At 46.8% G+C, this 14834-nt stretch overlaps 1 protein-coding gene across 2 annotated transcripts in view; it reads left to right on the top strand.

The window, feature by feature from the left end:
• Positions 1-6482, top strand: part of INTS1 (integrator complex subunit 1) — a 28256-nt gene extending 21774 nt beyond the window's left edge. For both annotated transcript variants that reach the window (XM_021539703.4, XM_021539704.4), the window contains exons 38-47: positions 864-987; positions 1466-1599; positions 1963-2155; positions 2421-2548; positions 3013-3125; positions 3685-3798; positions 4647-4717; positions 5222-5313; positions 5386-5495; positions 5884-6482. In XM_021539703.4, the coding sequence (XP_021395378.2) occupies positions 864-987; positions 1466-1599; positions 1963-2155; positions 2421-2548; positions 3013-3125; positions 3685-3798; positions 4647-4717; positions 5222-5313; positions 5386-5495; positions 5884-5999 (1195 nt within the window). In that variant the 3' untranslated portion in view covers positions 6000-6482. The remainder of the gene's footprint in view (positions 1-863; positions 988-1465; positions 1600-1962; positions 2156-2420; positions 2549-3012; positions 3126-3684; positions 3799-4646; positions 4718-5221; positions 5314-5385; positions 5496-5883) is intronic.
• Positions 6483-14834: the final 8352 nt, after the last annotated feature.

A 14834-nucleotide genomic window follows, 5' to 3' on the forward strand; every position in this document is an offset into this window, starting at 1 on the left:
CCTGTATGAAAATGCACAATATCCTCCTGGAGGCTTGGGGAAAGAACAAGAGGTTTTAAGTGGTACTCAGCCCAGGAAGCTGACTTCACAAGTGAAATTTAAGGACCTTCTTGCTTTTAGGACCAGAATGAGATTCTTGACATGCTTGGGTTTTTTTCTTTTGTTCTTTAAGGCAGTGGTTATTTTTAATTACTAGTTCCTAACATAGGATTTCTTGTCTACTCATCCCTTGAGTCACTGCTTGTAATACATCCTGCTTCTGACTTGCTTTCAAAGCTGAATGGAGACCAAATTGTTTCCTAACAGCTATTTTAAGACTGTGGAAAGAACAGGAAGATGATGTTTTTGTGGCAGTGAAAGGAACTGACCTAATTCCAACCTTACTTATGGTGATATTAGGAAAGATTCTAAGTAACTGTTGCTTTCTACTGCCTCCCAGTACAGACTACGTCAGGGATTTCAAGGGGTTTCAGGTTTGTAGAGAACATGCTGGTTAATCTAAATAGTTGTGGTTCTGACTTCTTTTCCAATTAGGATGGGGCTGACTGTGAGTACCACTCTGCACTGGAGATGTAAGCAGAGCTTTCTTGTCCTGTGCCCTTTGAACTGCAGTTTGCTAACTCCAGATGGCCTCATGGTGGATCCCTATAGACTGTGGATGGATCTCTGTAGAAAATGAATTATTTGAGCTATTCAAAAGAAGCAAAGTCTTAAAAAACACTAGTTGAGATTAGTCATGTCTGTGTTTTCACATGCTCTGTTTGCCACATGCAGGAAGGGTGTTACTAATCTGATGGTTCTTGGATGTTTGCTGGTTGAACTAATGTAGTATCCAGTGGCTGACCTCTCCCTTTTTCTTTTAGCTCTGTGGGGAAATGCTGCCAGGACCTTCTGCTGCAGATATACCTGCAACTACCTGAGCTCCTTGTGCCTATGCCTGAGATGCTTCTTACCAGTGAAGGAGCCAGAGACAGCAGCACTTGCAAGGTAAAGTTAGAGGCATAGGAAAACCCCTTTCCAGTTGTGTATGCAGAATGGATGCTACCTTGATGCCCAGTTTAGAAGGTGAGGACTGGCAAAAGCTTCCTAGGTGACTTTGGTTTCTTTATTTTGCTCTTCTGTTACCCCATCCCTGCCTGCACTCTCCAGAGCAGAGAGTTCTGGTGTGGTTTATTTTGCAGTGTCCTTCTAACAAATAATATAAGCTCCACAAGCTTCTGTGTGCCAAAGGCTTCTGTAAGGCACAAGTGTGCAGGCATCTGATCCTGCTTTGATGTCTGTAGGGACTGTGGACTTCAGATCCCATGCCAGCTGGAACCCTGCATTTGCTCACAGATTCTACCTGAAAATAATTTCTGTTAACCCCGCTGTGTAGCTGGAAAGGAATTGGGAAACACTGCTGGAGAGCCAGGGGCTGGTTTGTACATTAAACTTCTTAACAGTTTGCTCATTATTTTTCTTCCAGCTTGATGCCCTGGTTCACAGATTCATTAACCTCCTCGCAGACACCAGTGACTCCAAGTCATCGGAAAGCCGCGTGTGGGATGCCAATATGGCCTGCAGGAAGTTAGCTGTGGCTCATCCCATCCTCCTCCTTAGGTACCTCTCTCTCCCTGTGTGTGATAGGGCTTATTGAAAAGCATCCACCCTTGTCCTAGAAAGTGAACTTGCAGCAATAACAATGGTGGTGATGAAATTCACCTTCATGTACAGAAGTCAGGAGAAAAGACAGCAAAGTTACATCTTTTACAGTGAGGCAACACTTTGTGTCTGTCAGGAAATAATCTTGGAATTGGAGGCTAGGGAACAGAGTATGAGTGGGAAATGGGGCATGCTGTGTCTATCGACACAGGGAACAAGACAAGAACTCTGAGAGATGATAAGGGATTTTGCCTTCCAGGAACTGAGGTAACATGTAACTTTGAAAGATCTAGGCCTAGATTTTCTTGTTTGATGTTTCAGGCACTTACCAATGATTGCAGCACTGCTGCACGGCCGTGTTCACCTCAATTTCCAGGAATTCAGGCAGCAGAACCACTTGACCTTCTTCATCCATGTCCTGGGGATCCTGGAGCTGCTCCAGCCGCAGGTCTTCCAGAACGAGCACCAGGCGGCACTCTGGGACTGTCTCCTGTCCTTCATCCGGCTGCTGCTGGTAGGAAAATCCTGCTTCCCTCTGTGTGCAGGCTGCTGGCCACTAGATGGGGAAGTTCGTGTAACACAAGGCCAACCTTGGTGCTTCTCATTTGAATGGAAAGCTTTCCTAAATGCCTAAGAACAAAAAAGTTCATTAAGTACTTTGGAGAGCTTGAAGAGGAGGCGGGAGATCAAGAAGCTGCTCCCTGGTACCCAGAGGTAGGATGGGGCAGTGCTTTGCTGCTCTTTTTTGGTTAATTCTCACCTTCTTGATCCTTTCCCAGAACTACAGAAAATCTTCACGGCACCTGGCTGCCTTCATCAGCAAGTTTGTCCAGTTTATCCACAAGTACATCACGTGCAATGCCCAGGCAGCTGTCTCCTTCTTGCAGAAGCACTCGGATCCACTCCAGTAAGCTTCCTTATGCCTGTTAGCCCATGATCAGTCACATTGCCAGCAGCTAATCAGACAGAAGACAGCAAGAGGATATGACAGAGTAGCTGCTAATATAGCACTTTTTTACCCTTGGCTCCCTTAAGTCTCCACTGAAATGAGCAGCATATCTCTTCTTTATAGGTGAAAACTGAGCCCAAGGAAGTCACATAATGACTTTACCTCATATAATGGCCTAAATGTTATATTGAGGTATTATAGTGCCCTGCAACCCTTCCAGAGAGGCAGCTGGAGAGTCTTTCCCCAGAGCAGTGGCTGCAGGCTCCCACCTACAGATAAGTGGGGAAAATGCATTTGAGTGCCAGTTATGAAGAAAGGAAAAATCTTGTTTCTCCTTCTGAGAAGCTCTTTGTTTTTTGTACATATCTGTGCTCATGCCCTTAATGCTATTGAAAGCCAAACACACCATCTCTTCTTCCCAGTGACCTGTCATCAGACAACAGTGACCTAGTAATGCTGAAGTCCCTCCTGGCTGGGCTGAGTCTGCCTAGTAAAAGTGGCATCTTGGACAGGGGCTCTGATGAAGAGAAAGATGGTGAGTCTGGGTGGAAGAAGAGTTATTCCACCTGATAAACCTGCAGTCTGTTTTGTATAATTGGTGTTTTTGTGGGGTGTATACTGTGCTTGTTCTTGTAACAGCTCCATGTGTTTGGAGTGGAGAATGGCACTTGTATGCTCAGCAGTTGGGAACCAGTATTTGGGATGGGTTAATTTGTTTTCCTGCCAGTGTATCACTACTGGAGCAGAACAGCTCTTAACAAGGGTGAGTTTCCTGGTCATAGACTTTGCCCTTTTGATCCACACTTAAGAATTGACCTGTTGGGGGGACTCTAAAGGTACATCCATTCTTCCACTGTTTACACCTTGCACAGCTTGCATGGGAAGATTATTCAGTATTAAAAGAGCTTGCAAAGCTTCCTCCTCAGTGTCAGCTGAGGGGGTTACGGGAGGTGCAGCGAGATTAGAGACAGTGTGAGAGCCAGGAATTGTATTTCAGCATTGCTGGTGGCTCATGATACACCACTGCACTGGTAGGGAGTACTGGCCAGTCCTCAGGCTGTGAGGAGTGCCCTGCTTTCTCTCTCTCCCCCCAGATGAAGCAGCTGCTGGCTCTCTCCCCCTGGTCAGCGTGTCCCTCTTCACTCCCCTCACGCCGGCTGAAATGGCCCCGTACATGAAGAGGCTCTCCAGAGGCCAGACAGTGGAGGGTGAGTGAGGACCTGCTGTGCAAAGACACAGGGCAAATGCAGATATCTGTCAACCTTTTTACTTATCTGTCAGCAGCAGCCTGGTTTCCTCTTCCAGTCTTGTGTTTGGAAATCTCCAGCAGTTAGGATGTTGTTCCATTTTTGGATTAACTTGTCCATGGCCTTTTGTGATTCTGTGACAGAGGCTTCCTGTGATTTTGTTATCACTTAGCTCAGCAGTACTTCAGTGGCCCTTCTAGGCCATTTGAGATTGGCCCTTCTGGGCCATTTGATGGCCCCTTTGAGTCTCTTCAAGGATCTTTAAGCATTTTGGGAGATAGTATGAGTAAATCAAGGAGTGCTGCAGTTCTAAAGTGCTGATAGGAATGAATACCAAACTGATGAGAAGCAGGATTTGCTAGAAATCCCTAAATGGCCTTAATGGAAGAAAACCATGTTAATCTGGCATATGGGAACAATAATCTCCAAAGGTCTTCTGAAATTACAGGTGTCCTTTGTTCAAACTTAGGTTGTGACAGTTTTCCTTCCAAGGTAGAATAGGACAAAAAAGTCCTGCCTGTACCCTGTCTTTTAAAGAGACACTCTGAAGGTCTTTAGAAACAGAAGATGTTCTGAAACTGAAACCTCTCACACCATTGCACTCCTTCACCTGCTTGGGCAGCTTGGGATGTGTTGATCTGGCACATCCCTGGTCTCCTCCTTTCTGAAGAACTGCCTTTATTATGCTACCTCTGTGTGCAAGTGGGAAAACTTGATGGCTTGGGTGATCTGTTTTGTGGGGAGAAAGAAAAGATTCTTTGTTGGATCAGTGAATTTCAGTCACCTTTTCAACCTGTGTCTTCTCCCAGACATCCTGGAGGTGCTGACAGACATTGATGAGATGTCCAGACGGAGGCCAGAAATTCTTGCCTTTTTTGCTGTGAGTATTGGTATCTCAGACTGCCACTGGAAGGAAGAGATTCTTTTCACCAGAGTCTGTTGCACAGCCATCTTAAGCACTACCATTCCTCTCCTTTTTGGGTGGTTGTTGCAGCACCTTAGGAGAAAAGTGTCCTCAGGTAGCCCTGCTAAGGGCAGACGGTATTTCCCTCCATTGCATACTGCTTCAACTATTATCTGCTTTATGTCAGAGGAAGAATTAAACCTCTGTCCTCTTCCCAGGGCAAGGAGAGAACAGAACAGCTCTGTTGAATAAACTGGAAACTAGGGAAAACTCAGCTGTCCCACATGAAATAAGATTACAGAAGAGTACTTTAAAGTATTCAAAACCAGGATAATCTGTCTTATAAAAAGGGATTTCTGGGGTCAGCCAGTACCTGCTGGATTTGTGTTTGGCTGGATTGGTGTGGAGGGGGAATAATTCCAATCTGAGGAGTTTGTGCTCCCTGAATGGCCCTGTGATCCACATTTGTCCATCTTTCAGACAAACCTGCAGAAGCTGATGAGTTCATCAGAGGATTCCTGCCGAAACCTGGCCTTCAGCCTGGCTTTGCGCTCCATCCAGAACAACCCCAGGTGAGCACCACTGGAACTGAGGCTGTGCTGGTTGGTTTGGGCTGTACTGACCCTGTCATGTTTCACTCCCAGCATTGCTGCAGATTTCCTGCCCACCTACATGTACTGCCTCGGCAGCCGAGACTTCGAGGTGGTGCAGACAGCACTGAGGAACCTGCCTGAATACACCCTCCTTTGCCAGGGTAGGTGGAGATCAGCCACTCTGGGGCCTGGTTGGTCAAAACTGGGGTCCTGTGCTCCCCTGGGAAGTGGCCATGGATTGCTGTTGCTTAGACCAGGCTGTCAATATCAGCATTAGCTTTGGGCTGAGCTTCACAAGGGGGATTTGTCATAGACACATGGGGGGGCTTCCTTGAAATAGATTTGCTCCCTTATGGTTTTCTCTGAGTTGTGTGTGACCTCTCACATGATCACAAACCCACAGAGCTGTTAGAGGGGGGATTGTGCCGAGTTCTTATGGAAGGGGAGATTTCTCATACAGCTGCAAATGCTCACCCAGTGATTGTTGGTGGATTGCTCTTGCCCATGGAGCCCTGGGGCCAGTCCTCACTCTGCCTTTCCCTTTCCCAGAGCACGCAGCAGTGCTGCTGCACAGGGCCTTCCTGGTGGGCATGTACGGCCAGATCGACACCAGCTCTCAGATCTCAGAGGCCTTGAAGATTCTGCACATGGAGGCCACGATATGAACATGTGGTTCTGGGAGTTCCACTTCCAGAGGAATTAATTTAATGGATTCATCAGCTGCATTACAACCCTGTAACAAGAACAGTGTATTGTAACCCATGTGCTGGAGGATCAGAGGTGATGTGGTAGGCCAGACTGGGCTGGAAAAGAAGAATGTGCTGACTGAAGATCAGAAAAGGGCAAGGATCAATCTGGCTGGTTAAGATGCCATTATTGTGGGAGAAAAATCTCCTAAACATTGTGCCAAACAGGGACCACTTCCTTCATGGGGTCTTGGGACAGTGGCTGTCGGTTTGTTCGGGGTTTTTTGTGTCTCCAAGAAGGCAGAGCTGCTGGGAGAGCAGAAGGGAGTGAGTGTTGTCCCTTACGTTTGACTTGCACTCTCTGTGTTGGAGAGAACATGCAGATTTGTGCAGGGGGAGAGACCACTTTGGTTTCTGGGGGTGGGTTTTTTTATTTTATAATTAAAATTCTCTTTGTTTCCATTGTGCCTTTCTCTGCTCCCTTGGGTGTAGCTTGACATCCCTCTCACCCTGTTCTTCAGTCTCTTGTTACTCTGGACAAAGTATCTCTGGAAGACTTGTCTCCATGGCCAAGTGCTCACAGAGCTGTCTAGGCCTTTTGCAGGATGTGCAAGAAATGGAGCATATTTGGAAGGATCAGTGGTGTACCATGGATGAGTTGGGTCAGTACCAACTGCTGACAGGACAACTTCTAAGAGATTCCTTGGAAAACTTTTGTTTAAAAACAAATAAAACAAACTTCTTGGTACTTCTGCAAACATCCCAGCAGCTGGCCACTGTCACAGTGGAATCTTTGAAGAAGCAGCTTTGTTTAGTCTTCAGGATCTGCCAGTTCCTCCCTGTGACTCTTCTGACCCCTGCTCTCTGGTCCTTGCCTGGTGATAGGGGTGAGGGCTTATTTGCCAGCTGTCATTTGAGGACAGGAAATCTTCCTTTCACCTGCTCCAGATAAATGGTTGCTCCATGTGCTTTTTCTCCAGCCTCACTTAATTCTCATCACCAGTTTGCTCTCATGTAAATTGTCTCTATTCCTCTAGTACTCCACTTGTTAATAGAGAAACACTGTAGTATAGTAATGACAAACAACCTGGAGGAATTTTGTCTATATCTCCTTGCTGGTGACAGGGACAGTTGTAACTTCATAGGTGGCTGGGTGGGGAAATATTGTCTGTTCTTGCACATGAGGAATACCATAGCTGAGCACTTTACCTGGTGTGTCAAAGTTTGAATGAATGTCTAGCTGGCTTTGCAAAGAAATGGAGAAGGGGGAGAACTGAACCTCCCATCAACTCTAAGTAGCTTTGTCTTTAAATAGAGATTAGAGCAATCAGTTATGGATGCAACATGCTTTTTTCCTCAGCAGCATCTGCTTTGCATCCAGAGCCACTACTGTGGCAATTAGCTCCATATAAATTATGTGGAGGAGCAGCTGAAGGAGATCAAGTCATTGGAATGGGTTTCCTGAGGGGCTCAGTGACAGCAGGATTAACTCCTGTCCAAGGGGAGCCACTACTCTCACTGGGAACCCTTACCTCAGTTCCTTATCACACAGCATTAAGGCACTGCTGTTTGTCAGAGCAGGGAGGTAGTTCTGTTGGTGCTGCTGTGGGCTTAGAGCAGCTGGGAACCTGTGGGACTTCCTGGAAAAGGGCTTATAAGGACTTTGAGTCAAGGAGCAAGGAAGATGTCTCAAGAGTGTGATTGTGCAAAGAGTGACTCAAACACGATAGTGGTGCTTTGGTAAAGATCTCTGCAGCTGGGGCTTTCCAGAAATTCCACTCTGGAGCTGCAACTAGAAACATTTACAGGCAAAACCAAACAATGTGGTTGGTCCCAAATTGTCCTGTGTCTGTTTTGCAATGCCTGTGGTGAGCAGACCTGCTCCAGGATGCAGGAGCAGGGCACGCTTGGATGTTGGCAGAACTACTTCATGACCCCCTCAGTCCAGAGCAGACAGGCTTTGCAGAGCTCTGTGGAAAGAGATGTGTCTGGGAAGGTGGAAGGAGCATCTCGTTAACAGCAGCAGCAATCTCCTTTTGGGAAATCAGGAAATGAAGCCAAATGGAGATGATGTGGGTGGAAGTTACTCTCCAGAACTGAGACTTCCCATAGATCTCCCGGTACAAAAATCATGCTCTGTGATTTGTTGATCTCTCCTTTTTGCTGTGTTGAAGGTTCCCACAATGCATTTTCTACGCTGCCATCCTCTGCTTGGGCCCAGTGGAGCTAAGCAGGTTGCCTTGGCTTGAAACACATCATCGCAGCCAGATCAGTGCTGGAATCAGGGCTGTCAGAGAGTGCCTGGCTGGGGGGAGGCAGCTCAGGGCAGGGCCCCATCCCTGCTCTTGGGGAAGGCAGCCGTGACAGCTCTCAAATGTTTGGTGACAGTGGTACTGATGCCCTGACACTTGCCTGCCTGTAATCTGTGCTCTGTGATTTCCATCTCTGCCTGGCTGAGCACCTCCTCTCCTCCTATCCTGGCTGAGCTGACAGGCTCACCCTTCACAGCTCATCCCAGGCTCCTCCTGGGGCTGAGGCCATCTTCTGTGTCTTCAAGAGCTTGTGCCTTGATCAGAAGAGGAGTAGTGACGAGGTTTGTAGGGTCTTTCCTGACGGAGCCCATGGGGCCCCAGTGCAAGTCACTGCTCCCATCTGCCTTACAGGCAGCACATCCCAAACTGGTGCAAAATGCTTGTTTAAACACCTTTTACCATCATCTCCTGTAGTCAAGAGGTTTCTAAAGAGAACTGGGCTGCCAGAGCTGGTGTCTGAGGCTGGGGAATGTTTAACACTGGCTTGTGGGGAGGCTTTTTCTCTTAGATACACTGAGAATCCCTTGCCAGCTGTAGGGGAGGCATGATGGGGAAAACTGGCCAGAGGTTTGTTTCTCATCCTGTGGCTGCACCCAGCTCAGGGCAAGGCTGGCTCTTGTCCAGCATGCACATCATGGGCCTCTACTGCTTGGCTGGGCACAAGTGGGCATCTCTAAGCTGGCCATGCCACACTCCTGGCACCTTCTGTGTGGCTGGAATGTGCCAATATCCTGGAGGTTTGTGGCTCTTTGATGCAGCTCTGGGCAAGGTTGTGCATCCCAGGAACTGTGAGGGGTATCCTGGAGCAGCATGTAAATTTGGTCATGAGCAGGGCATGACTAAGCAGGGAGGTGCCTACCTGTTTCCTGTCTCAATGGCTGCTGCCTCTGGGACATGCTTGGCACTGGGGAGCTGGACAAGTCCCACCACTGAGCTCAGAGGGAAATCCGCCCAACCTGCTGTGCCAACAGCAAAAGCACAGGGAGAGAGAGGTGTGCAGCTAACAGCCACCAACTAGGATTTCATGGCTAAAGGCTGATGTGCCAGCCATGAGAAATGAGAAGGGGTAAAGAGAAGCCTCACCTTGCAAGGAGCAGCAGGCAAGAAGTCTTGTGCAAAATAGAAAAGGAGAGGAAACCTCTCATTTTACCTGGTGTCTGTGAGTGGAGCCTATTCCCAGGACTGATCCCTGGGGCCCTGCCATCCACTTCCTCCAGCCAACCTCATCTGTGACCTCCATCAGTGACAAATGCACTCCTGGCCCTGCCTGCCCTCAATCAGCTTCCTTCTGGCCATACCATGATTCAGGACAGTATTGTTCACACTTAACTCGAGGACTTGTTTGCTAAAAGCTAAAAATGTTAAGACTTTTGTTAACTTCAGGACTGTCAAAGCCAGCCCCATGCCATCCAAGTAGCCTGGCTGCTATAGAGGTAGCATTTGAGCATTTGCTTGAGGTGGACTGTTCTCTGTGTTGCCTGTCTTTGTATTTAGATAATGTGCCCCTAAAGTAGCAGAATATAGAGCTTGAAATTTCCCATCATTTTAAAATCAGAAGAGCTCTATAACAACATATCTGCCTGTCCTGTGTTGCTGGTGGTGTTTTGGTATCAGCCTGTTTTGCAGAAACACTCTAACACAATATACTGACAAAAAATGTCAAGACCCCCAGCAACAATTAAAAAATTAATTAAGCTACAGTAGCCCAGTCATTGCTGGGTAATTATTAAGCTGTAAGAATTGCTAATTGTCTTATTAGCATTAAGCAATTATGCAAATAATGGAAAACATACCATATGAGTAATAAAATTACCTCACTTTCTCTCTCTCTTTTATTTTTTAAACCAGTAATGATATTCAAAATCGAAAGTTATGCATATAGTTTTATTGTAAGTATCTTTGGAGAGGAGTGAGACCTCTAAGGGTGCTCAGCCCTTTAGAGGCACCCCAAAACACACCCACCACGAGTTCTCTTGCAGAGCTGGTAGTGGCCCACACCAGGCCATCCCTGATTCTGCACCCACCAAGGCACCAACACAGGGACACAGGGTGGCCAGGACTGGAGAGTCACAATTTTATACTGTCATAGATGTTCTAGGGAAGTCCCTGTTCTCCCCCTAATAAAGCACATAGTGCTTCATTCAGGTTTGGTCTGGGTGAAAACAAGGCAGTTTGTAGTTTTTCTGTCAATTCAGTGCAGAAGTGGAAAGTTCTGGCCTTTAGAGTTACTCTGTCTCAAGGATTTTATTGCTATGAAGTTCATAACCTGAGGTAAGAGCTGGCTTCTTTTTCAGGTGAGGTTCCAGCTGGATTTCAAGGTTCAGAAATAAGCTGAATGATGAGCAAGTGTTTTTGTGTTCCTTGAAACAACTTACCCTCACTACCCGGAAAAGGAAACTGCACTTACTCATATCTACAGTAGGCCTGGAAAACATGAAGTGCTTTTTTGCTTCAGCATGTTCACACTGTTAATCACTAACAAATTTTATTGGTTTTATAGGCTTTAAATTCTGCTTTACTGATAAGACACAGGATTTCAAAATGCCTAAGCCAGTTCCTGCTCCAGGGTGTGTTCTCCTCCTATGGTGGTGCCTTGATAAACCTGGGGTCACTTCACCCAGTTGTATGATCCAAACAGGTTTTGGTCTGCAAAACACACCTTTGCTTTCACTTTCTGATAAGAATGGGGATGTGTGCAGCTCCTGGAGGACCAGAGAGAGTGTTCTGCCATGGCAGTGCAAAGACTGGGGATCACCATCATGTTTCCCCTCCTTGGAAGACAATGGGAGATCACCTTATGAAATAAGTACTGCCCCAAATCCTCTTGGCGTGCTCCTTTCAGCTCCCTGGGACTGGTGACCCACCAAACTGCTGTTTATGCCCTTTTCATTTTTCCTATCACCTAGTGTGTAGAGTGCAGATGTGAGCAATCTCTTATCTTTGTTGCCTGGAAATAACTTTCTGAAATCACCCTCTAGCCTGTCCTTCATTTCACTCCACTGGGGACAGAAGCACCAGCAGGACATCTGGGTGGTGGGTAGGAGGGACAAGGGAGAGAGACTTCTTTCTGTTTTGATGTGGTATTATATTATACCTAGGTGATAGGACACTCTTTTTTTCTGGTGCTCACTGGTTTTGGTCCTTTGAGATTTTAGGATAATGGGTTTACCATTTATGAGCTTCTTGGGGGGATGTGTTGCAGAGAGATTTACCAAAGTTCCTTTTCCTGTAATTTCACGTTTCTCTTTCATCTTCTTGGAAGAATGGAAGGAGTGGAAATTCTTCTTATGACTTGAATTTCATAATAACTCTTCTTCTGCTACTTTTACAGGTCAAACTAGTCAGTCTCTGAGGGGAGGCAGGTATCATGTGGAAGCATTTCTGCGTGAGTAGCTGTGAAATTGTTGGGGCTTTCTTTTCCCTGTTTGGGGCCTTTCCATCTCTGTGGAGTCAGCCTGACTGCCTTCTGGGAAGAGAGAGCTGATGAGGCATGTTACTGATGAGACAAATGCTTTTTCCTTCTTGTTTTAAATCCCTCAATTTAATTCAAGCCATTGGCACGGGGATGTATGAGAGCTCTTGGCTATGACACACACTTCCTATTGTTGGGAGTGAACAGCCCTGCACACAGCCTACAGCAAAATTATGAAGTAGCTCAATTTGATCAGCTGATTTCTCACAATAGTTAAAAGATGTGATTTTTTTCTATGATGTTACACTCTCTTATTAAAAAAAAAAGCATCACTTGATTCTCAGCTTCATGGGGCCCCACATTTCCTGATACAAGGAATCAGCCCTTCCTCCCTTTGAGTCTTCAAGGTGGCAAATGTTGGTTGGGTGTTTTTGGGCTTTAGGGTGGCCTAGTCAGATATTTAAGTTCTTTCTCCACTAATGGTAAAGTCTATTGGTTGCTGCATATGGGAACCAGGACAAATTTAAGAGGTGATGGTGAAGTAATCCCCATTAGTCATAGTAACTGTCAGGAAGTACCAGCATTTCTCTGTTGCAGCCTGGTATTTAAGAAGAAGAATGTTTGTAAGTAGAGAAGAATAAATCAGTCCATGTCTGTGGATTGCTGCTCCAACAAGCTTCCAAACACACCTTGGGAAGGAAGCTAGGGGGGCAGGCACTGTGCTGCAGGACACACTTTGCTCCATGAGCCAGCTGTGCATCACAGGTGGGAAACCTCACCCAGCAGCTCTGGGAAAAGCTTAGCGAGCAGGGGCAGGGTCTGCAAAACAGGATAAGGACCTGTAAGGCTCCCTCGAAGGAAAAGGTGTAGAAAGGAGAGGTACAAGCCAGAGTAAGGGTTTGTAAGTATCATCCCCTGAGGAACATCCTCAGAGAACAGCAGCTGTGGGTAATAGGCAGCTGCACAGGCAGCTCTGCTCCCTTCCTGCCACATTCCTCTCTCAGTGTGTGTTAGTTTACCTGTTGGTACATTAAAGGCTCATCATAGCTGCAAACTCCCACAGAGCTCTCCCCCAGAGGTTGCACAAGTCTCTGCTGCCTGTGCTTTGGAAAGCCATTATTGGGCCAGCAGTAATACCCTTACTGTATTAGCAAACTCCTTCAGCAATGTCGTTTTAATCACCTTAGTGGAAAATGTGGACCTGATTCTTCTGGTGTACCAAGGGCCGTACCTCCAGACTAATCCTCTCTTGGGATGCACAGCTTGGAGCCAGCAACTAATAGTTTCTTCTTCTGGATTTATGGTCTGACTGTCCTGGTGAAAAACAGGGCTCAGTGCAGGGAGGGACGAGGTGAAACGTGGTGGTCTGTGATACACCAAAAATCACAGCTGCTCTGAGCCCAGCCTGGCGTTCCACACCCTGGGTCTGTGTCCCCTGCCACCCTGCCCCAGGGACTGGCTGCATTGACTCGCTGAGCTGGGTTTGTTAGAAGACAGATTGTCATGTTAAACAAATATATTTAAAAAAACCCCTAATTCTCGTTCCCTGGGCTATGCCCCATCTGGGCCATTAAATCTGAAAGGGGTGAGTACAGCTGTGTCAAAGCTGCACTCAGGAGCTGATTTTTACTGTTTGTATGACTGGCAACTGGCAACCACTCCATTTCCAAACCTCATTTCCTTCTCCTCCTTTCCCAGAGCTGAACTATGTCAATTGGAAGCACAGCGGGAGATGCACGCTGCTAAACAGAAACTCCACAGACACATTTCCTAAACCCAGCGCTTCCTCTTTATTTCTCACCAAGCCCTAAGATACCTGAGGATGGGAAGGGCTGCTCATTGTTAGCCAGGCTTTTTGTAAATTACACAATTTAATCAAAGGATTGTTGTGGAAATATGGGACAGCTCATCTTTCAGGGCTCCAGCAAGTGTCTTTTTTGAGGGAAGTGAGGAGTAAAACCCCAACTTTGAGTTAATCTAGCATTTCTTTTGATCTGTCCCTTGGTATTCTGATTAATTTTGAGTGCAGATGTTTCTGCTTTCCATCACAGAATACACCCAGGACCTGGGAGCAGCCTCACAGTGCCGTATTTCCTCCTCACCACACCGTTCTTGTTACGGTTGTGCAGCGACATATGCTAAGGCCTTATTACAAGGGATTCCTATAAATGGCATAAAGGATTAATAATGTATTTATAACACAACTTTTTTTTAGTATAAAGTGATCTATAAATTTGTAATAAATGTTTTATAATGTTTTTGTAGCCTGTTATAAATGATAAATGGGAGACTATAGATGCCACATCAAATATTCATGCTGCATTGTGTGCATTATTATGCCATTACTGTTCAGGAAACCATTAATAATAAAGTGAATGGAGATGTAAAAGTTGCTGACATGCCCAGCAAGCCATTTATAATGAAATGTATAATCCTTACCATAAAGTAAATACATTGGCCAGTGATTGTTGATGAAATGGAAACACTCTGAATTATTTGTGAGGTATTTATATATTAATGTATATTATCCATATCATGTCACAGAAATGCCGTTAATATATTATATGTATTATTGATTATTTTCCCCTAATTTATAGGCATCTGTTTAAGTGTTACCTTGTCTCTTCTCATGTTTTGCCAGCTGCATGAGGTCTGCTGAGTTATTTTACGGGGTGCGTGTGCTGCGGGGCAGCTGTTGCGAGCGAGCCCAGCGGGGCCGCCCGTTCGCCGAGCCAGCCCGGCTGCTCTGTGCGGACGGGGCGGGGGGACCGCGGGTTCCTGCCAGCCTCAGCCGCTCCCTGTTTCACGGCACTGCCGAGCCCTGCTGCGCTGCCCCGGCAGGGACAGAGCCCCGCTCCCGGCTGGGCTCCTTCCCTCGCCGCGGCGAGACCTCCGGGCGGGCTCGGGGAAGGCTCGGGGCAGGCTCCGGGCAGGTTCTGGGCAGGTTCTGAGAAGGTTCTGGGCAGGCTCTGGGAAGGTTCTGGGCAGGTTATGAGCAGGTTCTGGGAAGGTTCTGGGCAGGTTCTGAGCAGGTTCTGGGCAGGCTCTGGGAAGGTTCTGGGCAGGCTCTGAGAAGGTTCTGGGAAGGTT

The sequence above is a fragment of the Lonchura striata genome, chromosome 14 (assembly GCF_050655825.1).
Source record: "Lonchura striata isolate lonStrDom1 chromosome 14, ASM5065582v1, whole genome shotgun sequence".
Taxonomy (NCBI): domain Eukaryota; kingdom Metazoa; phylum Chordata; class Aves; order Passeriformes; family Estrildidae; genus Lonchura; species Lonchura striata.